This window comes from Mobula hypostoma, chromosome 17 (assembly GCF_963921235.1).
Source record: "Mobula hypostoma chromosome 17, sMobHyp1.1, whole genome shotgun sequence".
NCBI lineage: Eukaryota > Metazoa > Chordata > Chondrichthyes > Myliobatiformes > Myliobatidae > Mobula > Mobula hypostoma.
Window position 1 is genome coordinate 43825276 of NC_086113.1, and position 26469 is coordinate 43851744.

At 40.5% G+C, this 26469-nt stretch overlaps 1 protein-coding gene across 10 annotated transcripts in view; it reads right to left on the minus strand.

The window, feature by feature from the left end:
• The window catches only part of LOC134357983 (catenin delta-2-like), a 1288623-nt gene that overhangs the window by 471969 nt on the left and 790185 nt on the right, over positions 1-26469 (minus strand). For all 10 annotated transcript variants that reach the window (XM_063069823.1, XM_063069822.1, XM_063069826.1 and 7 more), the window contains one exon: positions 14510-14622. In XM_063069823.1, coding sequence (XP_062925893.1) covers positions 14510-14622 — 113 coding nt within the window. The remainder of the gene's footprint in view (positions 1-14509; positions 14623-26469) is intronic.

Sequence of the window (26469 nt, forward strand, 5' to 3'; positions counted from 1 at the left end):
ACACACGATTAGGCGGGCGGACGGGGTTCCCCTAGACAAACACGAGCCGACAGCCCTGAGCGTTACACTTGTTTATTTGATCATTAATAGAATACTTCAAACTCACATAACTGTGCCTACTAATCTGTCTAACCATGATATTATCTTATGAACACTTTGAAGAATATATATTCTTTGATATTGCATAACTTAAGCAGTTTTGTTTTGATTATCTTATACATAACGTTGATACCACAAGTTTTTCTGCCTCTGAATTTTAAGATACAATGATTCTAAACGTGTAATTTGGAATCAAAGGGGAGGGCTCGTTTAGTTCTTAGACTGCTTAAGTGTTATTTTCTTTGATGTTTAACAATTAACTATTTAGTTGTATTTTAAGTAGTTTTTATGTATATATAACAGTTTAATATGCCTCTAGCAGTTATACAAAGTATAATTCTGGACAGTCAGGGAAGCTTCTTTTTTCTGTATTAGTTAAATAAGTGCTTTCTCAATGGCTAACTTGATACTGCTATATTAAATAATAGCTTTCTAATTGGTTAACTCTTATCTACAAATTTGAATGGAGTTTTCCTTATGTTTATGGGTATAAAATAGCTTAAAACAAAGCAGTGCCATATTAACCTTCTTAGTATCTTTAATCTTAGTAACTTTCTCCTCACGAGTCCTCTATCACTGTCCATTCAATTTTCCTATGTTCTATCAACTCTTAATTCAATTGAATTGAGTACTGTGATCTGCTAAACCATGGTCCTAACTGCTGTACTGGTCTCATTAAGGAATGAGACCAGTAGAACAGTTAGAAAGGACCTTAGTTTAGCATATTACAATTTTCAATTAAATTGAATTTAGTGGCGCTAAGAAGCAGCAGGGGCATCAAAACATTTGTGGGAATTATTTCACAAACAAGAGAAAATCTGCAGACGCTGGAAATCTGAGCAACACACACAAAATGCTGGAGGAATTCAGCAGGCCAGACAGCATCTATGGAAAAAAATGCAGTCGACATTTCGGGCCGAGAACCTTCGGCAGGACTTAATTATTTACTGGCCTGTGAATAATAATGGTGATGTAAGGCTCAGTATGATTGAGGAAATTGGAGGTGAAGATAATACAGAACGTACAATAAACATGGGGGTCTCTAATTTGCACATACACTGGGAAAACCAAATCTGTACTAATAATGATTTTATGGAATTAGAAAATGATAAAATTCTGGATCAGTGTGTTGAAGACACAACTAGGAACTAGATTATTTTAAATCTGATGCTCTGCAATGAGAAAGGGTTAAAAGAAATCTTGTTCCAGGAAATGTTAACAGGACAATATTTTGCAGTAAGTTTAAAAGTGATTTGATTTTAATTTGAAACCAGGGTTTTCTATTTAGCCAAAGGAAGGTATAAGGGGAAGATTGGCTGGGATACATTGAGAAACTACATTAAAGGTTATGACAGTAGATAGGCAAAGGCTTAGGGAAATAATGCACTTACCTGCAACAAATGTAAATTTCTTTAAGACACAAAATCACTGTGTGCAAAGCACTCCAACCATGGGTAAGGGGACAAGTTAAAGTTTCAATTCAAAGGGAAAGGTTTATAAAGCTGCTATAAGAAACTGATAAAGAAAAGGGAAAAAAGGAACAAGTGTAAATTATCAAGGAATATAAAAACAGAGTGTAAGAGGTATTTATGGAAGAAAAAAAGATTAGCAAAGGAAATTGTAAACCTTTACGAAAATGGAAGTACTCTTAGTGGGGAAATAAGGAGATAGAGGAATTAAACAAAAACTTACAAAAACCTTGGAGAAGCAATGAGGAAATAAGGGTCCAGTGCAATGAAAAAAATCATTATTAGTCAAGAAATACTCCTTGAAAGGTAATGAGCCTGAATATTAATAAATGCTATTGCAGACAAAGAGGTGGTAATAGAGACAGTGGATGATTTGGTTATCAACTTCCAAGTTTCTAATTAATCTGCTAATATTTCCTGCATATTGGAAAGTCTCAAATGTGATCTTAAGAAATGAATGAAGGGAAAAGAGGAGGTAGAGAAAAAGCTGGAACCAATGAAAAAAGGATACAATTTAAACACACATAAAATACTAAGGTTAAGCAGAGTCTACATGAATTTATGAAATAGAAATGATGTTTGACTAATCCGTTGGGAATTCTATGAGGTGCATCTAGTGGAGTAAATGTGGGGTATCAGTAGGTGTAATTTAAGTTTTGGAGGGATTTCAGTAAAATACCATACAGATGATGAATAAAATTGGAAGCAATATACAATATTGTGGATTGGGATTTAGTTAGCTGATAGAAAACAAAGAGTTGGAATAGAGACATGAGAGATTGCAAATGCTGGAAATAGGAACAGAAAAATGAACTGCTGGAAGAACTCAGCAGGTCAGGCAGAATTTGTAGAGAGACAAATCATAAACATGAGAAAGTCTGCAGATGCTGGAAATCCAAAGCAAAATACGCAAAATGCTGGAGGATCTCAGCAGGTCAGGCAGCATTTGTACAGTGAACTGGACAGAAGAATAAATGTGTCCTTCTTTGGTCAGCATGTTGTGATAGTGAGACACTGCAGGGATCGGTGGTTCAGCACCAACTATTTACAATCTACGACAACAATTTCACTGAGCACCAGAGGTAATATTTACAACTTTTCGAACAATGCAAAACTACATGGGAATGTGAGCAGTGATGAGGATACAAAGTGGCTTCAAGGAGATACAGAAAATTTCAGTGAGCGAACAGCTTGGCAGATCGAGTACAATGTGGAAACACGCTGGAAAACAAAATAGAAATTCTGAGTTTTTTTTAAATGGTGAGAGATTGGGAAATGTTGATGCTTAGGGGAGTCTGTGTGCTCTTGTACACTAGTCACTGAAAGCTAACATGCAGATGCAGCAGGAAACTATGAAGGTAAGCGAAAGCTGGCCACTGCAAGAAGACTGGAGTACAAGCATAAAGACAGTATACTAGAAAAGGGCCTAGGGAGACCACACTTGGAGAAGTTACGTATAATCTTGATTTTCTTACCTTAATCTAGCTGTTATAGGAGCTGTGCAATGAAACTTTGCCAAACTGCTTCTTGGGGTGAGAGGTCTGTCAAAACTGGAGAAACATCTGCTATGTAGGTATCTATCCTCTTGAGCTGAGGAGAATTAGGCATGACTTCATTGAGTCATACAAAATTCTTCAAGGGTTCAACATGGTAGATGCAGGAAGGCGAATTACCCTGGGTAAGAAGTCTTGAACTGAAGGTCGATGTCTCAGGAGAAGAGCTATTACTTTCAGGACTGAAATAAGGACAAATTTCTTCACTCAGAGGCTGGTGAATCTTTGGAATTCTCTGCTCTTTTGGGCTGACAAGGCTCAGTGAATGATTACGTTCATAAGGAAAATCAATAAGATTTATAAATCTATATGAAATCAAGTGATAAGTGAACAGAAAAAGAAAATAACATTTGGGACACGTTAAATGGTTAAGCAGGTTCAAAGCAGCAAATGACATGTACCTCTTTCTGTTTTTCGTCTATGCTTGGTTTGTGGCAGGTGTTGAATAAGTGTTAGAGTGGTCGCAGGGGAAAAAGTCCAATATACCTCTTTGATCATAGATCAATACAGGACAGAAACAGGTAATTCAGCCCAACAGTTCCATTCAGAGCACTGCATTCTCCTGCCAGCCCCATTGACCGTGTTCAGACCATAACCCTGCTAGCCCCATTGACCTTGTTCAGACCATAACCCTGCAAGCTCCACTGACCGTGTTCAGACCATAACCCTGCAAGTCCCATTGACCGTGTTCAGACCATAACCCTGCTAGCCCCATTGACCGTGTTCAGACCATAACCCTGCTAGCCCCACTGACTGTGTTCAGCCCATAACCCTGCAAGTCCCATTGACCGTGTTCAGACCATAACCCTGCTAGCCCCACTGACCGGGTTCAGACCATAACCTTGCTAGCCCTTCCCCTCCACGTACTTGTGCAAATACCTCTTAAATGCTGCAGCTGTACTCGCCTCGACCACTTCATCTGGCAGTCCATTCCAGGTACTCACTATACTCTATGTAAAAAAATATACCTCTCAGGTCTCTTTTAATCTCTCCCTATTACCTTTTATTCCTGCCCTCTAAGGCTTTTTGAGATCCTGCACGGTAACAGGCCCTTCCAACCCAATGAACCTGCGCCGTCCAATTACACCCACGTGACCAATTAACTTACTAACCTGAATGTCTTTGGAATGTGGGAGGAACAGAAGCGAGTGGAGGAAACCCATGCAGTCACAGGGAGAACATACAAACTATGTACAGACATTGGCGGAACACCCCAACCGTGGGGAAAAGACTTGTAAAATCCCAGGATCTTTCTGTCTAATTGAAAGAGGAGGCATTCCCAATTATGTGTTATTCATGCTGGTGATATGATCTCCCAGGGATATGAAAAACCATATCTAAAAATAAGAATGAGATGAATGACAAAGGCCAATAAAAGGAAATTATTTTTAACCTAGTTGTTTGGGAGATCAATGGAATGAGAACAGGTTACTGCTCTGGCAGCAAAGGTGAAAATTACTGTTAATTATGAGTTTCTAGCTACTGAAGGTTAATCTCCTGGACTGCCGCAGCCTGGGAATGAAAACAGAATAGATTTGTCGGAAATAAATTGTGTTCCTTTCACTGTCATATAAAAGTGCTCGAACTGGGGGAAAAAGAGACGAAGGAAGAGAGAGAGGGAGGCACAGGGAGAGTAAAAGAAGTATAAAACAGGAAAAGAAAGCACATAAAATAAATTACACAGGACAGTGGAATGTGCTTTAAAACAAGCAGAGCTCCATGGTAGCTATTACAGCTCCAAGTGTCAGAGTTCATAGTTCTATCCCAGTGTCCTCTGTAAGCAGTTTGTATGTCATCCCAGTGGAATGCATGGGTTTTCTTCAGCTGCTCCAGCTACCTACCACAGTCCAAAGATGTACTGATTACTAGGTTAATTGGCCATTGTTAATTGTCCTGTGATTAAACTTAGGCTAGAGTTAAAATTGGGCGACGCTGGCTGCGTGGATTAAAGGGCTGGAAGGGTCTATTCTGCACGGCAACTCCAAATAAATAAATAATATATTGAAAAGAGTAGGCTGTGTGTTGTAATGAAAGAACACAGCAGCTAATATTCTCACAGCAGGGTACATAAACAGCAATGTGATCATCATCAGACAATATGTGTCAGTGGTATTAGTTTCAGATTAAATATTATGCCATTGGAGGTTTGATCTGGCAGCCCGACTAGATGGGTGAAACAATGTGGAAAAAAAAGCCTCCAATGTGTCTCATATGTCTCAAGTTAGGTATTCCACATTCTCACTTTAAAATCCAGAAAATGGAATCTTTTAAAAAAGCTATTCATGCAAGGTTAAATAAAAACTTTCAAGCTATGTCTGAATGATTTTTGTGAAGCAAGCATTTTAAAAGAATATGAACCAATGAGTTAAAATACAGATCAGGCACAATCAAACTGAGACATGGAATGATCGACTCCTGCATTCCTTAATACACAGAAGAGCAAAATCCAGGCTCAAACAAATGCGTGTTTAACAAATAGCCAGAATATGACAGTGGATATTTTCTGATTGACTCCTGAGTTCCATAGTTGGTTAAACTAGTGATGGCAATGGTGAGAGCACAAATCAATTGCACTGCAAATGGCATTAACTGGTCTCACAGCATAGAGAAGAGGAGGAATGGGAATGGCTAATAGCTCTTCAGATAAAAGAAAGATCTACTCAGTTTGTGACTTTGTGCCCTTTCTATAAATAGAATTTATCAGCAAAGCTGTCTGTGTGAAAGGAATTTTAAGTGCATGAGTTGGGAAATCAATTTCAGAAGCAGTGTGAGGGTGATGAGGTAGGAAAAATAAGAGAAATGGAATGCTGTGGTGAAGAGAGAATTTAGTATTTTGCAAGGCCTGTTATAATTATTATTTTCACTCGTACTGGTTCTTAGAGAAGAAAAGAAAATGAACAGAAAATGGGCTGCAGTGGGTAGGAAAAACCCACAGATTTGAGACATGATGCAACGGGTACCCGAAATTCCTTGAAATGTGAATGAAAAACTGCTCTTTGGTTAGAATTACTCAACATCTTCTGTGTTGTGGTGAAGTGGCTTTATTTTCTTCCTACTAGCAACACAAGAACAATATTAAAGCACTGACTACACTTCATTGGCTTTAAAGTATTTTGAGATGTCCTGAAGCCCAGACAGGTGTAACAGAAATGAAAACATTTCTTCTTGCAGAGCTGTGTCATAATTAAATCCCAAGTGCCTTGGGATGTGTGAACACTTGAGGGCTTCTATTTGATGCTGCCAGAACTTGTTGACCACTTGGGAAAATTGAACTGAATCTACTTAAGATTTTGAGAACAACAGTTACCTCTTACACCTTTAATATATGTAACATATTGCTCACCATCTCCAAATAAACCTGCCTACATATTCCAGCAACTCAAGCCTCCTACTGTTCCTGCTTACAGAGCGTTGGGCAGTATAAATCATTTACTGACAAAGACTATATACAGAACGGAGCATAAAATACGGTGGTATAGTGTAAAGTACAAATAAAAGAATTTGGTTTTAATCTACAACTCAAGAATCAAAACTCTGTTAATTGGGTAAATCTGGAAGGAGGCGGTGGCGAATGCAATGTTGCCATGTATTTCACGGTAATAGAATATAAAAGGAAGGAGATAATGCTGAGGCTTTATAAGACACTAATCAGGCCGCACTTGGGAGTACTGTCAACAGTTTTGGGACGCGTATCTCAGAAAGGATGTGTTGGCATTGGAGAGAGTCTCGAGGACGTTCACGAAGATGATTCTGGGAATGGAGGGGTTAACATATGAGGAGTGTTTGGCAGCTTTGGGCCTGTACCTACTGGAATTTAGAAGAATGTGGGGGGGATCTCATTGAAATCTACCAAATGTTGAAAGGACTAGATAAAGTGGATGTGGAGAAGATGTTTCCTATGGTGCAGGTATCCAGAACTAGAGGGCACGCCCTCAAAGCTGAGGGGCGATCTTTTAGAACAGAGGTAAGAAGGATTTCCTTTTAGCTGGAGAGTAGTTCATCTGTGGAATGCTCTGCCACAGACTGCAATGGAGGCCAAGTCCATGGGTATATTTAAAATGGAAGCTGGTTTCCTGATTGGTCAGGGCATCAAAGGATATGGCGAGAAAGCAGGTGTGTGGGGTTGAGTGAGATCTGGGATCAGCCATGATGAAATGGCAGAGCAGAATCGATGGGCTGAATGGCCTAATTCCACTCCTAAGTCTTATGGTTTAATAATTATGAGCATCTATAGCGGCCAAAAAGCCATTAGATAGTTTTAAGATCTCCTCTGATTTAGTAAAACTCTTCAACAGAAGACATTTTCTGCTTTTATTCCAAACGGATGGGTTATCTCCCGAAATGGTATGAAACTCACTCACCCAGGCAAAATCACAAATGAGAGCAATAACGCAACAAAGGCATGGTTAACCCAATGACAACAATTCAGTTCCTCCCACCTAGAATGTCTGAAGACAAGCTCAAACGCAATCTTCAGTGTGTAACATAATACAGATCTGTCATTACCTCCCCGTCAAATATTCCATGTCTCCATTAATAAAGTATTCCATGCATCTTTTTATTCCATCTTATTGACCATTTGTGCTGCCTTTATGATCCCACTGCACTTACTTCACTGTCCTCCCAACTTATCATGCCTCCTTTCGCCTGGTCACACCTCCACAAATGCATCATTTCACACATCTAGATTGAGCCAAGAGCCTCAGTCATTTACCAACAGCTTGCCACATACTTGTGCTACTAAACTTGTCATACTTCAAAACAAGCAGTTTCAGTAAACCTACAAAACTAAAATAAAAAATAGCCCAGGTTTGTCATAGAATCACATAGCTTGAAAACAGGCTCTTGGGCCCACTGTGTCTATACCCGCATCAAGTACCTATGTATACAAGTTCTATTCTTAAGTACTCAGCCCACAGAACAACATTTTAAGTTCTCATTTAAATACATTTTAACTACTGAGTATCCACTTCCATCATCTCCTCAGGCAGTGCATTCCTGATCTCACCCACCCTCCGGGTGCAAAAAGAATCTTCTTCAAATCCCTTCTAAATCCTCCACACAAGTCTTTTACATTGCCACGTTCATAACTCTAATTCTGCCATTAATTGCTACATTAACCTCATCTCAATGAGCAAAGTGACAGAAGAGCTTGCTCATCAATGTACCAGTTAGGTTTCTTCAAGGATCCATAGATCATTATATCCTGGACCAAAGAATTAAATTACTGAGGAGCAAAGAGATTGACTGCTTTTGATGTGAAGTATTGTATTAAGCAGCAGGAACGAAACTGAAGTCATGGCCATTAGGGGAAATTCTCCACAGGTTGGAATCATAGAGAGCAGGACAGTATGATATTTGGAGGCCAATTATCAGAAAATATTTTTGTCCCAACTTGCTTCAATAATGACCTTCCTTCCGGTCTCAATTCAGAATTTGAAATATTTGCAGTGTTCAGTTTGCCTTAAAACTGATCAGAAAATGGAGTAGTCAGAACTTATATATGACAAGCCTCAGAGGACATTCAATTATGGACTAGTAAGTAACAGGTGACATTTATACTACAAAGGGCCAGGCTAAGGACATCCCTGGTGAGAGAGTACCTAACCTTTGACAATTAATGGCATTTCCATCATTGATTATCAACATCTTAGTGTTACCACCACCCAGCAACTTTAAGAGCTGCTTGGAGTCGTATGTAACACATCCCCTGACTCTCTAAAGCATTTCTGGCATCAGTAAGGTATGTTTCAGGAATCCAATGTAGTACTTTCACTTTGACTGGATGAATGCTCCTCCAGTGACACTCATAATCCTGGGTGTTAATGCAAGCTAAAGTAGCTCACTTGATTCCAGCCCATCCAGTCTACTGAAGTTGCAGTGTCTACAAAATGCGCTGAAGAAACTGGCATTGTCTTCTGCAATAGCACCTCCCAAAGCTCTGAATACTACTACTTCAAAGTTCATTAGGCACCACAAATATCACCACTAGCAACTCCATAAACATCTTATACATAAGTTATCAGTGTGGGATGAAATGCCCTGTATAGCCTACTTAACGGTAGTGTTAATGTACACTTCACCATTTATAATGTAGTGTAGCAACAAACTAAATTCAATTACAGATAGACAATGAATGCACAAACACATCCACTGAATGAAAAATATAGGGAAAATCTGCACAGACAAAATGTTACATTGAACCTCACGTATCTAAAAATTTGGTAAAAGAAATTAACTTGAAGTACAGGAAAGAGGCAGGCAAGCCTAGGAGGGGAATTACAGAGTTTGGGGCCCTGGTTTGCCAAAGGCAAGGCTACAAATGATATCATAATTGGAGGAATGCAATTTTCTTAAGATTGTAGGGCTGGATAAGTTTATGGTGCTTGGGAGGGTGAGGCTGTGGAGAGATTGGGCCAAGGACTGATTTGAGGTTGAAAATCTTTCGGATGAGGTGACTCAGCGAGGGTGATAAGTACAGGGATATGTGTGATGGAGAGTGAGTGGATGTTAGCAATTGAACAGCAGATGCAATCATGCATTCCTGGTCAAGGCAGCAATGTTGATAATGCCTTAAGCATGAGAAGACAATAAGTCAGCCTGTCTTCCTCTGCACAGCTGACACATAGGATTTCCCTGGACACTGTTGTAATGACATATAGAAGAAAAGTCAGAGCTTTCAAGAGAAGTGTAAGTTTTATTTACTCAGATATCTTTTACTTATTGGTTATATTTGGTTGGCAGGTCATATGAGATGTGACAAACATTGCTGAACTCTCGCATACAAAGAGCATCTGAACACACTTCCAGATGACTCAGACATCCACTGGGGCCCACCCAAATGATGTAAGGAGATCTGTATTCTCACATCTTCATCTGGACGTCCATTCATACACGTACCAGGGCTTGCTTCCACTTAATTTCCAATTACATACCCATCTAACCCCACCCAAATGCCCACGCATCAAAATCTGTTGTATTCTGAAATTTGATAGCGGTGGGGAAGAAGCTGCTCTTAAAACACTGAGTGTGGGTCTTCAGGCTCCCATAGACCCTCCCTGATGGTAGTAAGATGAAGAGAGCATGACTCAGATGGTGAGAGTCTTTTATTATAGATGGACAAAAGTAGCACTGATCACTGACTGTACTGAGGCAAGGATTCAGAATGTCAACTCTTGGAATGGAAAAGCTACCTGCATCGCTGGGAACCTCATGAACAATTCAGGCAATAATAACAGTGGGCACTTTATTCCCTCCACGTTACTGTGCTGCTGGCAATGTGCTTATACAGTGGTAGCACTACTAGTAGCGAATGAGTGGAGAACTAAATGAGGTGTGTGGTCCATTCCCAAAATCTTCCACCTTCTCTGACTGTAAGCAATTTCACTGGCCCAGAGCCATGAGCCTTACAATAAATTAAATGATCACTCAATACCCACAGATTCAAGAGGGTCAGCAGCAAACTTAGGGGAGAAACTATATGAGAATTTTCAACACTTCCATTACTTGTAATGTCATGTGTGAAGCCGAGCAGAGCTCCAGAATGGATGATGCTAATGAGAGAGATAATGAAAGACAATGGAGAAACATTCAAAATGCTAATAAGAGAGAAGAGAGAGATTAACAAGAAAGAGACACAATTCAGATGTTGGCGTCTGCCACAGACCGTTTGCTTTGAACCTGAACTATTTGAAGTTTGATGGACAGGTGATACCCCATCGGGGAATAAAAATAGCCGGTTTGCTAAGGCACGACACACACATGCCATGAGACCCTGGAAACATCAGTGTTCCCCACAAGTTGGTGGGAGTTTGGAGGACCGGTTTGCGGGAATCGGTCAGAGGCTCACAGGGTGTAAAGGTACAATCGGTGGGAACCTGGTGTGTGTCCACCCTTGCCTGGGTGCCGGGTTCACCACAGAAGAACAATCGCATCCGGAACAGAGGGGTCACTGTCGGTGACCCCAGCTGGATCAGAAGGCATCGACAGGTTTGCCTGAAACCAACTGCATCTCTCACTCTCTCTCTCTCTCCCCCCCCCCCCCAATGGTACAACAACAGCGATTACTTCGAACTGCACTAGACTGAACTGAACTCGGCTTCACCTTAAGACTGATCATTTTACCCCTAGACTGCGATAGAGCTTGGTTGATTCCTATTACCCTACTTCTTTGTATACGTGTATACTATCATTGCTAACCTGTTACATTTATATCCTTGAGGTTAGTGTACTGTATTACTTATTTCTTTAATAAAACTTTATTAGTTCCTAGTAATCACAGACTCCGAGTGTTCCATTTCTGCCAGCTACAGGGTATGTAACAGTAAATGTACTGTAATTGTAAAAGAAATGGATGATTGATGGCCATAACCATCCAATTAGAAATCCTTTTTGCCCATTTACCACAGGAAATTTAGGGGAGGCAGTCATGAGCAGGTTATGACAAGAAATTACCTGGGGTACTTCCAGTCATTATATTGACACAATAAAAGGTGATCAGATTGACCCAAATATGTCATTATCACTTGACAGGGATTGTGGAAATCCAAGCTACTAATACTGAAAAATCCATTACAATTAAAAATATTCTGTCCAATAACACACAACCCTGGCAGAATGTATCATTCCTGATGGAATAAACTCTGCTTACATTGACCTGAAATCCCATTAGTGCCCCAAGGAGAGACTTTCTAATCCGACATCTACCGGTAAGATCAATGAGAAATGTGGGGGAAAAAAATCTTTAGTTGCAGAAATATTTAGCTCTAAATCCAATCTGTGCTGTGCTCAAAGCATACAGATGAGGGAGCTGTTCAAAGATGCAATGACTACAAAGGTTACAACAAGTGGGGGTTGAGGGGCTTGCTTTAAGATTCTTGAGCAACTAGGGCAGGCACTACACTTGGACAAGATAAATAAGAGGCCTGATGAAGTCTGACAATGAGCCATTGTTACAGCTGCTCAACTACTTAAATGAGGCCCTTCACCATAGCAAAGTTAAGGCCAGGTCATTCTCATTGCAGACTGAAGATTCAAGGCAATGAAAACACATAGATACACATATTAATAATCCGCGTTATTCATTTCACTTTTAACTTACTAGTTTGCTCAGTAGACATACCTTCGATATTTGGCATAATTTTTTAACATAAGCAATGAAATACCATTCAAGACACTGTCATTTTGATTCTGAATTGGCTGAACATTTGTGGGAATGTGTAAAGTGAATGATAGCAAATCAGCAGTTTGTTTTTCTCCTCACTAATTTTGCTTCCATTTATTTTTAAACTTTATTCATAATAAATCATTCAATACCATTTCATCCTTTACCTTCATAGCCAATGTATTCTGTACTGTTCTATTATATTCGTACATGGCAACAGCACTGCTGCAACTCAAGAGGCACTCTGGGCTGGTATAATACTACAATAATTGCGGGCATTCCTCCCCTAACCCAGCCCCTCCCTCCCCAGTAGGATTAGAACCCCACACTGCAGTCCTTCTCCACTAAATCCTCGTGTCGCTGCACCAAGCTTTTGAGCAGCATTCCTCCACAGACATCTCAATGTGCTGACAGACCAACAACTTCTGGGCAGCCAAAGAGCATCTTTCACGCAGTTGATGATCTGCCAGCGGCATCTGATGCTCACCTCCCTGGGAACAGCCCACAAATCAGAGAGTACTCTGTCACACAGCTTCTTCGGATGAACTGCGACACCACCCCTTCTGATCTTCTCCAGACCCTCTTCGCAAACCTACGGTCTGCAAAAATCTGAGCCACCGTCTCTTCCCCTCTACAGCCATCCCACAAGCAGCGGGTTGCGGGAACGGTGCTCCAGGCATGAGAAAAGGATCTGACTGGGAGTGCTCTCACTGTCAACCAGGCAAATTCTAAGTCCCTGTTGGTGAGGCCTGGCGATGAGGCATTCCACCAGATGGTCTGGACAGAAACACACCCCACTGTGTCCATCAAGTCCTTCTCCTGCAGTGTCTGCAGGATGTTCCAGGCTACACACTGCCTGATGGACTTGTGGTCAAAGGTGTTGGCTTGGGGGAAGTTCTCCATGAAAAACAGGTGGTACGGCAACATTCAGCTGACTGGGATATTGCGCGGCAATGGGGCCAGACCTATCCTTTGCAACACCTTGGCATATAGGGGCACCTGGTGCCCTCATATTCAGGTTCAATGCACAGCCCGAAGCACCCACTCACAAAGGTAGTCATCTACTGAGGTCAACGAAAGGATCATAGGCATCCCTGGAAATTCGCTGTGTGCCGTTTCACACAGGTGCATCCATCCAAAGCTTATTCCTTAAAGAGACCCTGATTCCTTCTCTTACCTAGAGAACCAGTGACAGGAAACTGCCACTGGGGATTAGGTGATCGAGGTGAATTAGTCAATATCAGAAGCGGCTGACAGAACAAACAAATGGCATTTCTTAGCCCCCAGAATAATATAAAACCACAGCAACAATGCAGCTCATCACATTTGAGAGGAGGAAGCCTCTCTGTAGTGAGTCCACACACTAATCTGTAGTGTGTCCACACATCCTGCCACCCATGTAAAATTAGCAGATTGAGGGGAGAATGGGTTTTAAAATAAATGAGTTATTAGCGTGAGACAGCAAAGGAGCATTCCACCGTCAGCACTCCAACTCGACTCATTCTCTCACACTGCCTAAGCACCCTAGTGACATGAAGGTTATTGTCCAGTTAAATTACTGATGATAGTGAATGGAACTCATGTATCAAAATATTCAGTAATAGAGAAAACACAACTATATCCTGTTCTAATTCTTAATCATTCCCAGCATACCCTTTTACATGTACCTGTGACATAGTACAGGGAAACCTGAGAGTAATTGCTTTAATGTTTGAGTAATGTTAGGTTACAATGGACTCTGCTCCTTAGCTGCTATTAACATGATTGAGTGGACTGAGCAGTTTGTGTACTCAAACTGATGAAGTCCTTCTTTGTAGAGAATGTATTTTCAAGGGGAGAACATGCTATAACTCTTCAGTTTGACTACAGGAGTTCCAACTCATGATTGCCTGCAGCAAGGAGAATTTGAAATATTACTCATCAAGTGTGTTCTGTTGTACCTCTCATCAATCAACAGTCATGAAGCAGTAATCGGGAAGAGGTTTCCTCTACAGGAAAATACATTGCATGGCACAACTGAAGTAACACAAGAACTGCATGGGCTCAAGGAAAGAACACCCTTTCTTTTACCCAACACCCTATCATTCCACACACCTTCAACCTTGGTAAACCAGCAAGGCATCAAAATGTTTCACGCACACACAAAACCTTCCCTCTGAGCACACCTCCGAGGCTTGTGCTAAACTGCAACATGAAAGTAAACAGGATTCATGCTTAATCCATACCTAATGCTGCTCATGCTGCCCGTATCGGATCCCAGTTTGCATCGCTCCAATTGGCTGGCGACAATCTGACGCTCCGCCTCCAGCTCTCTGGTTAATCTTTCAAACTGCAGCTCCTGCAACGAGGGGGGGGGGGGGGAAAGAAAGAAACAGGCATCAACCATGAGGAAAGTACATGGGGGCAGGGGATATTAAACAACACAATAAATTCCTCCTTCATACACCAGTCACTGTATGAATCACAGATCCATTAAAAAATTGATAACATAAGCCATTCAGTCCATCATGTCTATGCCAATTAATAAATTTCACTCTCCCACACTAGGTACATTACAAAATAACTCAATGTTCTATAACTCATGACCAGACAGTGCTTAATGCATCCTTAGGCTGATTAAGAAACAAAGTTTTCTCATCTCACCTCTAATCCTTCAATCTATTACTTCAAATGAATGTCTGCCAGTATTTGACTCCTCTGCTAAAGAAATTATTTTCCTCATATTTACCCCAGCTGGGCACTTTAATTATGACTGTCCTCAGCCTACTCTTTTCTAAAGAAGCAGAAGCTGTTCTATCCAATCTTTCCCAAGAGCTAAACATTTTCAGCGTGGGCAACATTCTTTGGCATCTCTGTATGTGATGTGGAAACCAGAACTCTATGCAGCATTCAACACGTGGCTTAACTGATGTGTATAGTTCTTGCTTAACATCCCTACTTTTATACTCTATCCCTTGGCTAACAAAGTATTCCATCTTTTTTTAATCACTTTATTGAAGTGTCCTGTTACCTTAAAGGATTTGTAGTCATTCACTTCCAGATCCCATAGCTCCTCCACACCACTGAATATCCTCTCACATATTACATGCACCATTGCCAAGACACATCTTTCCAATTGCATCACCTCCCATTTCTCTGGATTAAATTATATTTGCCATTTTTTGGCTCAGCTGACATGCTTTCTGTAATCGAAACATTTCCACTGTTAACCGCATCATCAACTGTTACAAATATTGTAGAGTTATTTGTCATGATCTCTATATTTAATCCAAACTATTAATAAACATATTACAAAAACTGAATACCAAGACTTATGGAACCCAGTGTTAACAGCTTTGTAATCACAAACATACCTACCACCCTTCACTCTTTGTTTCCTGTCACTGGGATCCAAAATGCAATCCCATCGACTTAAATCTCAAATCTCTTTACCTTAATTTTTCAACCAGACTGTATCAAAACACTTCACAAAACCCATACAGACTTCATCAAAGGCATTGCCATTAACAGTCTTGCTTGATACCTTCTGTAATTCAATTAACTTATGCAGTAAGAATCATCCCTTGGCAAACCCTTACCGATCATCATCGATTAATGTGTTTCAAATAAGTTTTGTACTATTTGCTTCCAATGAAATCTAGTCAACCATTCCAAGTTAAACTAAATGGGCTTCAATTACTCAGTTTATTCCCTCTTCTCATTTTAAACATTACTGCAACAACAGCGTTCCTATCCTCTAACAGGTTCTCATTGATCTCATTGAAACCAACTGAATGTTGAAAGGCCTAGAATAGGGTGGATGTGGAGAGAATGCTTCCTATGGTGGGGGTATCCAGAACTAGAGGGCGACCCTTTACAGAGGTAAGGAGTATTTTTAAGCCAGAGAGTAGTAAGTCTGTGGAATAATCTACCACAGACTGAGGTGGAGGTCAAGTCCATGGGTATGTTTAAGCCGGAAGTTGATAGTTTCCTGATCGGTCAGGACATCAAAGGATATGGCGAGTAGACAGGTGTATGGGGTTGAGTGGGATCCGGGATCAGCCATGACAGAATGGTGGAGCAAACTCGATGGGTTGGACAGCCTAATCCTGCTCCTCTCTGTTATGGTCATATAGTCTAAGGTTGAAATATTGTCCTGAGCCTTCACAATTTTTGTTGGCTGCTTTTAACAGCATAGGCTGCATATTATATGGTCAGTGATTTATCCATTCTCAGTAAATGATATTTTTTCTACAACATTTTGTTTATTCATCATAACTATATCATTCTCTTCTGCTACAAAGACAATCAGTAATTAGTCGTTAGGACCTAATCCACATCCTCCACCTCTGTTAAGTAACATTTTTGGTCACTAATACGCCTTACCTTTTCATTTGTTTCCTCTTTATGTACTTATAGGGCTTCTCTGGATTTTTTAATTTTCTAAACAATATTTTTCTTCATACACTGAATTCCTTTCTTAATGCCTTTGATTGCTCTACTATATCAGAGAGTAGCTGCTTCCATCTACTAGTGTTAAACTGCTTTCAACTTACTAAAAAAGACATTATTCTGAGATTCATTACTCCTGTTTCACGCTTGTTCTTTTCCACAACTACTCTAAATTCATGTGAATTGTGATTACTTCCATAACAGTACTCTCTGACAGAAACTTCTTCCACCTGTCTAGCTTCATTTCTTAAAAGTAAATCCAGAATCATACCCAACACACCCCCATCCCCTGAAATGACAGAGGAGATGGAAGTACATCAATCTGACCAAAGAAAGAGTAAAAAAAATAGATACATAAGACTCATTCAGTAGAGAGTCTTTCTCTCTCTATTTAACTAATAACTTACCTGACATAACTCTCTTCAAAATAATATTTTACCTTAAATGCAACACAAAATGAATTTAATATGTATGTAGACTTTTATGACCCTCAAAAGTGTGCTACTTCTAATAATAACAGCAGCCATCATTGGATTTGTAAAGACCAAAACTCCAGCCCTTCAAACTAATATATTATTCAGACACTGGAAGGGTTCTCCTGTTCTTCGAAAAAGTATCATTTTAGGTCCATCTGAGAAGCAAACTAGTCTTTAGTTTAACTTCAACAGTCCATCACCTCTTCAATACTTGAGTATTGCTGTAGATTATGTGTAAGGACTGGTCCTGAACTCTTTAGGGTCTCGGCCTGAAACGTCGACTGCGCCTCTTCCTATAGATGCTGCCTGGCCTGCTGCGTTCACCAGCAACTTTGATGTATGTTGCCTGAACTCTTTAGGTTTTGATTCAGTGCAGGAGCTCTGTCACCCATATGACACTGAAACTATAAATATGACAGTATGATCTACATCCATTATTCTGCTATCTTCTTCACAACTATTTGTAAACCTGTAGGGGATAGCATCAATATCTGCTTATAAAGAAATGAAGTAGAAGGCTTGACATTGTGAATTGTACTCAAACTTTTCCTGCTGGTCAATTTTATTACTTGTAAGTTTTAAGCAGACATAGCATAGCTGTCGGAGTTGAGGATGTGGTATGGTGATTATCAGCAGAAAAGAGAATTGGTCTGGCTGAAAACTGTAATGTTCAGTCAAGACTTACTCCAATATTTCAATGCCTGCCTGCAGCATTTGGAGATCATCATAACCACTGAATTGTGATAAATTGTGGTAAATGCAGATCTGATAGAAACATGTAAAATTATGAAAAGGATAGATAAGATAGAGGCAGGAAAGTTGTTTCCACTGGCAGGTGAGACTAGAACTGGGGGACATAGCCTCAAAATTCGGGGGAGTAGATTTAGGACAGAGATGAGAAGGAACTGCTTTTCCCAGACAGTGGTGAATCTGTGGAATTCCCTGCCCAATGAAGGAGTGAAAGCTACCTCAGAAAATATATTTAAGACAAGGTTGGATAGATTTTTGTATAGTAGGGGAATTAAGGGTTATGGGGAAAAGGCAGGTAGGTGGAGATGAGTCCATGGCCAGATCAGCCATGATCTTATTGAATGGCAGAGCAGGCTCAACGGGGCAGATGGCCGACTCCTGCTCCTATTTCTTATGTTCTTAAGAAACCACAATCTCTTGAATCACTACCCAGCAATGTGAAGTCAGTCCATGAAGAGAGCACTGGTTCAGTTGGACACCCTGTGGTCTCTACCGAACACAAAACAATCATTTCCTTGTGACTGGTGGCTGCCAAAACTCAGCTGGCAGTACCCCTGCACTGTGTCTCACACCTAACACTGGAAAATCCTAGACTAATATTCTAATGCAGTAATGAAGGAAGGATTGCTTTATCATATATGTTGACGTTCGGTTTATATGTTAAACTGAGGCCCCATTTGTCCATCTGGGAAAACAAAAGGGATCCTACAGCAAGATTCTCTTCAGCGTTGGCCAGTATTAACTATTCAACCAACTTCAAGAAAGAACTTTTATCTCATTGCATATCACAGCCACCATGATTTTCAAAATAGAGTATAATTTCCTTTCAATGGCTTAAAGCACAAACATTCAGTATTATGCAGGAAAGAGTAGATGCTGACTCACAGCAAAGATTCTGTAGACAAAGGATCTAGTGTTTTTCAGACGTATATGATGGAAAAACTCTTCTCGGGCTTCCAGCAGGGTACAGGTATCGATTACAACTGACCTTTTGATGACAACTCTGCCATCTTCATCAGGGATGATGCCTGGGCATGTCTGGTTCGGTGGTATTTATACCCCCATCATCCATCCCGCCTAATTGGTTAGTCCTCATCCAATCAGGTTTCCACTCTCCCACCTTGTTTACAATCAAATTCCACTTCTTACTTGGAGTGAGAACTTTGTCTTTGTTAAAATTCATTTCTTCTAGTTTTATTTCAGTGACTTCCTTTACCAGACGGTGGAAACCTGCAACACGGAGCACAGGAGGTGTATCCACTTGGGATACCTGGGGAAATCAGCATTAGCAGAACATTGCATTCGCAATGGCCATTGGCTTGATTTCGACAGTACAGAATGACTGTGTACGACAATTGCTTTTGGGACCGCCTGGTGATCGATACCTGTACCCAGCTGGAAATCCAAGAAGAGTTTATTCATTCTGTAGACAAGTTGTCAATCACAGCTAGAAAGCGGCTACCAGTGTGATTATTGACAAAAATGCCAGGAAGCTGAGTGGGTGGGGAAATACCAGAAGGCGTTCTTCATTGGTAAAATGACGACACGTTCGGAAGCAGCAGCCTCTCCAGCGTCAACCAAAGATGTTTTTGGCTTTTTAAATGTCATTTTTATGATCACAAGACAATGCTGGACATTTAGAACTTCCGAGTACGGTAGGTTTACCCCATAAGCGAGCTGCTCATTCATGGAGGAGCTGGACTTGGTGCAGACCGTGCTACTGCTAAGAAAAGGCATTGGAGTTGGTGCACGAAGGTGGTGTGCAGTCTGACAGTGAGTTATCTTGGATGTTTTTCTTGCGATCGCAAGACCTTGCTGAACATTGGTAATGTAAAATACTGCAAGTCCACTCCCCGTGTTTATTGATGAAAGAGAAAGTGGAGGAGCTGCGTAGGGTTTGATTTTGGCGAGGAACAGGCCTCTAGCCGCAGGCTTGCCTGTTGCAGCAGCCCCAAGAGAGCAGATGCCGGAGATGGTGCAGCATGGCATCCATGCTGGGCTGGGGGCTGCCCTCCACTGTTTGCTTGGTGGAAGACAAGCTGGATTGCAGCGTGCGTGCGTACATCCATTTGGGGACTGCTGAAAACTGCTTGTTGTTGCTGATAATGCACCATCAACTTACAGGACATGTCATATTATTTATACACATATGCACACACACAAATATATATATTTATTATTGTGTGACTGTATACTTACTGCTATCTTATATGTGCTATTTGTGCCTTGTGTAGTGTATGAATGTTGGTTCTGTCTTTTACACCTTGGCCCTGGAGGAACATTGTTTCATTTGGCTGTATTCATGGGTACTCGTGTATGGTTGAGTGATAACTGAACTTGAACTTGAAATCCAAAACCTTTGAATAATTACTTTTTCTCCCTAAACATCCTGAGCATCCATTACCAACTCACTAGCAAACATTATTTCACTCCATTCCACTGTTTTAAAATTCATCCTTTAACACAGTCCCTTTCCAGTCAAGCAAGCATCCTAATCATTAGCAGTCTAGTTCCACATTTCATCCTGAATCCCACCAAAACCTCATATTCTGCCTAATCCCAGAAAGAGTTCACGAAGCAGATCCAGTACATGATTAATCTACCCTGTGAGTTTACAGAATCTGCCTGATTCCCTAACCACTCCTTGGCTTTGTACCTCACTCTGTACATTATACATGGCCCAGTTGATTACACTCGTAGCCAGTCATATGAATGTGGTTTCAAATTCCATTCTGGAGGTATGAACACAGGCAGATACAGAGACACAAAAGCAATGCCAATACTGCCGTAGTTAAATCAGAGTCAGAATCAGGTTTACTATCACCTGCATGTGTTGTGAAATTTGTTAACTTAGCAGCAGCAGTTCAATGCCATACATAATGAAGAAGAAGAAATAAATAAATAGTAAATCAGTTACAGAATACATATATTGAGTAAATTAAAAATCGTGCAAAAACAGGAATAATATTTATTTAAAAAGTGAGGTAGTGTTTATGGGTTCAATGTCCATTTAGGAATTGGATGGCATAGGGGAAGAAGCTGTTTCTGAATCGCTGAGTGTGTGCCTCCTACCTGATAGTAACAGTGAGGAAAGGACATGCCCTGGGTGCTGGGGGTCCTTAATAATGGACGCTGCCTTTCTGAGACACCACACCTTGAAGATGTCCTGGGTACTTTGTAGGCTAGTACCCAAGATGGAGCTGACTGAATTTACGACCCTCTGCAGCTTCTTTCGGTCCTATGCAGTGGCCCCCCGCCCCCATACCAGACAGTGATGCAGCCTGTCAGAATGCTCTCTACGGTACATCTATAGAAGTTTTTCAGTATTTTTGTTGACGTACCAAATCTCTTCAAACTCCTAATGAAGTACAGTCTATGCCTTGACTGAATCGATACATTGGGACCAAGTTAGCTCCTCAGAGATCTTGGCCCCCAGGAACTTGAAACTGCTCACTCTCTCCACGTCTGACCCCTCTACGAGGATTGGTATGTGTTCCTGCGTCTTACCCTTCCTGAAGTCCACATTCAGCTCTTTTGTCTTACTGACATTGAGCGCAAGGTTGTTACTGCGACACCACTCCACTAGTTGGCAAATCTCACTCCTGTACACCTTCTTGTCTCCATCTGAGACTCTACCAACAATGTTTGTATTATCAGCAAATTTATAGATGGTATTTGAGCTATGCCTAGTCACACAGTCATGGACATAGAGAGAGTAGAGCAGTGGGCTCAGATATTACAATGTGCTCCCAAGAAACTTTTAAAGAACAGGGAAGTTGGTGATGATGTCTCAGCTACTTATTAGATTTCAAGCAATATCACAACGGTTAAGGGATTTTTTGGTGTTTATATTGTCATAGAGCAGCACGGAGGTAAGCCCTTTAGTCCACAAAGTTTGCAATGACCATGAATCACTTATTGACCCTTATCCTGCATTTAGCCCATTTTTCATTCTCCCCAAATACTCCTCGATTCCCCTCAGGTTCTACCACTAGGGACAAATTGCAATGGTGAATGACCTCCCAAACTGTATAGTCTGAGATGCGAGAGGAAATAGAGCACCTGGAGGAAATGTACACAGTCACAGGGAGAATGTGCGAACACCACCCAAACAGTACTTGAGGTCATGACTGAAGCCGGGCGTGTGGCACGGTGAGACAGTGGCTCTGCTATCTGTGCCACAGTGACTATTTATTATTGTGGTCTGTACTGTTCCTTCCTCGGAATGACTAAACTTCCAAACTAGTTTATCAGCAGCTATAATATCCTTTGGGATATTCCAAGGACATCAAAGGTGATGTGTAGGTCCTCCTCTTGGTGACCTCCTCCAGCTCCACAATGCCCCTTCAAGACAAGTGTGTTTGTCTTCAACTATAGTAACTTGGGCATTCCTCACTTCGTTCCCTCTAGTGGTATCAGTGCTTCAGCATACAGCTACAATTAACCCAAGTTCTTGATATTTCATTATAATGTTTTCAAAAACACTGAACGTGACACTTTTTAAATTAGTGGGCCAAGGGAGAGCCAATACCAAAGGTGATATAGCCCACAACCGAACCAGTGCAGTATCAGCCCATGACAAAGATTAGATATTACTTACTAATCCAACAGGATATTTTTCTGCAGAATTTATCTAGCAAAGCATTAAATCAATGGAGGACTATTTATTCCCATATCCAAATATCAGGTCAAAAGGGCTTGGTCAAAGCCTGTAACTGTGAATCTCTTACAGTTACAGTAGCTGATGAGATTGTGGAGGCATGAGTAATGATCTTTCAAGAATCACTATATTCTGGAATGGTTCCAAAGGACTGGAAAATTCCAAATGTCACTCCACTCTTTAATACGGGAGGAAGGTAGAAGAAAGGAAATTATGGCCAGTTAGCCTGACTTCAGTGGTTGGGAAGATGTCGGAGACGAGTGTTAAGGTGAGGTTTCAGGATACATAGAAGTGTGTGATAAAATAAGCCAAAGTCAGCATAGTTTCCTTAAGGGGAAATCTTACCTGACTGAATCTGTTGGTATTCTTTGAGGCAGGATAGACAAAGGAGTCAGTGGATGTTGTGCAGAGGTTGGTGTTGGACCACTTCTTTTCACATTATATGTCAATGATTTGGATGATAGAATTGATGGCTTTGTGGCCAGGTTGAAGAAACATGGAGTCTGCAGAAGGACTTAGACAGATTTGGAGAATGGACAAAAAGTTGCTGTTGGAATATCATGTAAGGAAGTTAACAGTCATGCATTTTGGTAGAAGGGATAAAGGTGTAGACTACTTTCTAAAGGGGGAGAAATTCAAAACTCGGAGTCATAAAGGAACTTGGGAGTCTTTGTGCAGGATTCCCTAAAGATTAGCTTGCAGGTTAAGCTGATGGTAAGGAAGGCAAATGCAATGGTTAGCATTCATTTCGAGAGGACTAGAATATAAGAACAAGGATGCGATGCTGAGTCAGGCTGCACTTGGGGGATCATGAGCAGTTTTGGGCCCCTTATCCAAGAAAATATGTGTTGGCACTGGAGAAGGCCCAGATGAGGTTCATGAGAATGATTCCAGAAATCAAAGGGTTAACATATGAGAAGCATTTGATAGCTCTAGGGCTGTACTCGCTGGAGTTTAGAGAATTAGAGGGTATCTCATTGAAATCTATCAAATATTGAATGGCCTAGATTGAGTGGATGTTGGGAGGATGGCTTCCTATTGTGCGTGAGTCTAGGACCAAAGGGCCCAGCCTCAAAGAAGAGGAACATCCATGTAAAACAGAGATGAGGAAGAATTTCTTTAGCCAGAGGGTAATGAATCTGTGGAATTCCTTGCCACAGACAGCTGTGGAGACCAAGTTGTTGAGTATATTTAAACAGGAGGTTGATAGATTTTTGATTAGTCAGTGCATCAAAGGTTACAGGGAGAAGGCAGGAGAATAGAATTAAGAGGAATGATAAATCAACCATGATGGAATGGTGGAGCAGACTCAATGGGCCAAATGGTGTAATTCTGCTCCTATGTCTTATGGTCTTTTTTCCTTGGCCATTCAACTTTCACATGAGTCTCCATCTAATCAGAATCTACCACTATGCTCTGATGGAGGTCATCAACCTGAAATGTTGACTGATTTCTCTTTCCACAGATGCTGATTGACTGGCAAATTCTTCCATCACTTCTATTTTTGCTTCAGATTCCAACAACTGAAATTTGACCTGTTTTCCATTCCCACAACTGAGATTCGGATTCTGCTCCTGTTACATTTTTGAACAAAATAAGATAAAATTTCTTGGCAAGAATTATTTCTTAAATCTTTCAGAAACATCACCATACAGGTTTCATTTGATCATAAAACTATAATCCACATGTTCAAATTACTCTATTGATGTAGCCTTTACCCACAAAATGAATGTAATATGTATGTAGTCTTTCATACACTTAGGGAGTGGTACACTCCAATGATCATTACTTTAGGATAGAAATATCAGCAGCTATCTTTGGACTTTGGAACTAAAGCCTCCTTGAGTTCAACGTCTCTTTGAAATGTCCATCCTCCTCAAATTCAGGCATCTTGTACATCACCAATTTGCTTCACCCTACTACCAGCAGCCATGCCATTGGCTCCTTGCCCGGAGCTTTGGATTTCCTCCCTAAAATGTTCGAAAGTATTACCTTACCTTTTCCTCCTACAAAATATCCTTTCATCAAACTAAAATTTCCATCAAGCATCAGGTGACATTTAACCATGTTTATGGTGCTATATAAAAGCAAGTTGACACTGTAGATCAGGCGTTCCCAATTTTTTTCCTGCACTGGATCAATACCATTAAGCAAGGGATCTGTGGGCACTAGGTGAAGAATGTCTGCTGTAGAATATGATAATATGTATTCCATAATTACATGCCCAAAATTTATCTCTGCAAATAAATATTTTAGACAGGGAAAGCTTCTGTGATAACTGAGTAATAATAATATGGATCACAACTGAGTTTTTTTGCAATTCACTGCAATAGCCCAGATAGATTAGATTAGATTAGATTCAACTTTATTATCATTGTCCCGAGTACAGATACAAAGCCAATGAAATGCAGTTAGTATCTGACCAGAAATGCAAAAAATAGTGTTATTTACAAAATAACTGTGAATAAAAAGTAAGTGCTACAGCACACAAATATAAAAGTACTGAGACAGTACAATATGGATGCAATACTGCTTAGCGCTGTGATGTAAGGTTCAGCAGGGTCACAGCCTCAGGGAAGAAGCTCCTCCTGTGCCTGCTGGTACGGGAGCAGACGCTCTTGTAGTGCCTACCGGATGGGAGGAGAGTAAAAAGTCCATGGTTAGGGTGAGATGCATCCTTGATAATGCTTTTCACCCTGCCCGGGCAGCATTTATAGGACAATAAAGATAATCATAGCCCGACTACGAGATGTCTTGTGACCACAATGACCATTACAGGTGACTAATATATGCAATCAGTTTTCGAACAACAGCAGCAAGCAACAAATTATCACATTCAGGAGTGACAGGGGAATAAGAGAATTCATGAGAATATGGTAAATCATTGGCTGAATAATGTAGCAGAAAAGAATGAGGCACTTTGCTTATTGCTGAGGAGCCCATAGCTGAAAATATATCTTTGTTATTTTCCATTTTTCTTGGCTCATTTCCATTACCCAATCCTGATGTCCCCATCATCCCCAATTCTCCTGTCACAGCTGAGAATATTTGTATTTATTAAGTTTCAAAGCTTAAACTGTTCTATCAAAATGAAACTCCGAAGTTCCAGCTTCAAAATGAGAGACCTTCCCTTGTGGACCAAATGCTTATCTGCCGACTTACTTAAAGGCTGAGCTTTCTTTTAAATCAGTGCAGGTCTTGATAAGATATTAATTCTACTTCATTCAGAAGTCCAGTAATCACATATAATCCAAGGGACATTGTTTGAATCACACATCAACACACTGTACAATAAAAACCTTTTACAACAAAAAGGTCAAGAATAACATAAAGCCATGAAAATCACACCTTTTTTTCTACAAACCAACTAGTAGCAGCACCTGCGAAGTACGATACAACAAGAGTTGAGATTAGGCACTAAAACACAACACAGAAGCTTTGAACTTCTCAGAAGTATTCTCATTCAGGACAAATCGATTCCAGGCTGATTTCTAGGTCAATGGGGGAGGTGGGAATAAAAGCTGATTATTTTTATTCATTTCATCTTTGAATACTAACCATTTATTCACATAATGGATTCTCTGCCAGACTATCTATACACGCACACACACAGTTTTTCCTTTGAAGAACTTCTAGAACTCCCCTTCAATTCTTGTAGAAATAAAAATAATAACTTCCAGTTTTATCTCAATTATTCCGGAGATCAGAGAAAATAAACAGAACTATTTGGCCATAACCTGAAGTTTTAAGCGGGAGAGGTGGGGTCCTGGTTAAACTTAAATCAGCAAATGCTCACTAGCTGTAGTTTGTCAACAGAGGTTTGTGTGCATATTTTACTTGCAGAAATATCTTCAGCTTCAGGATACAA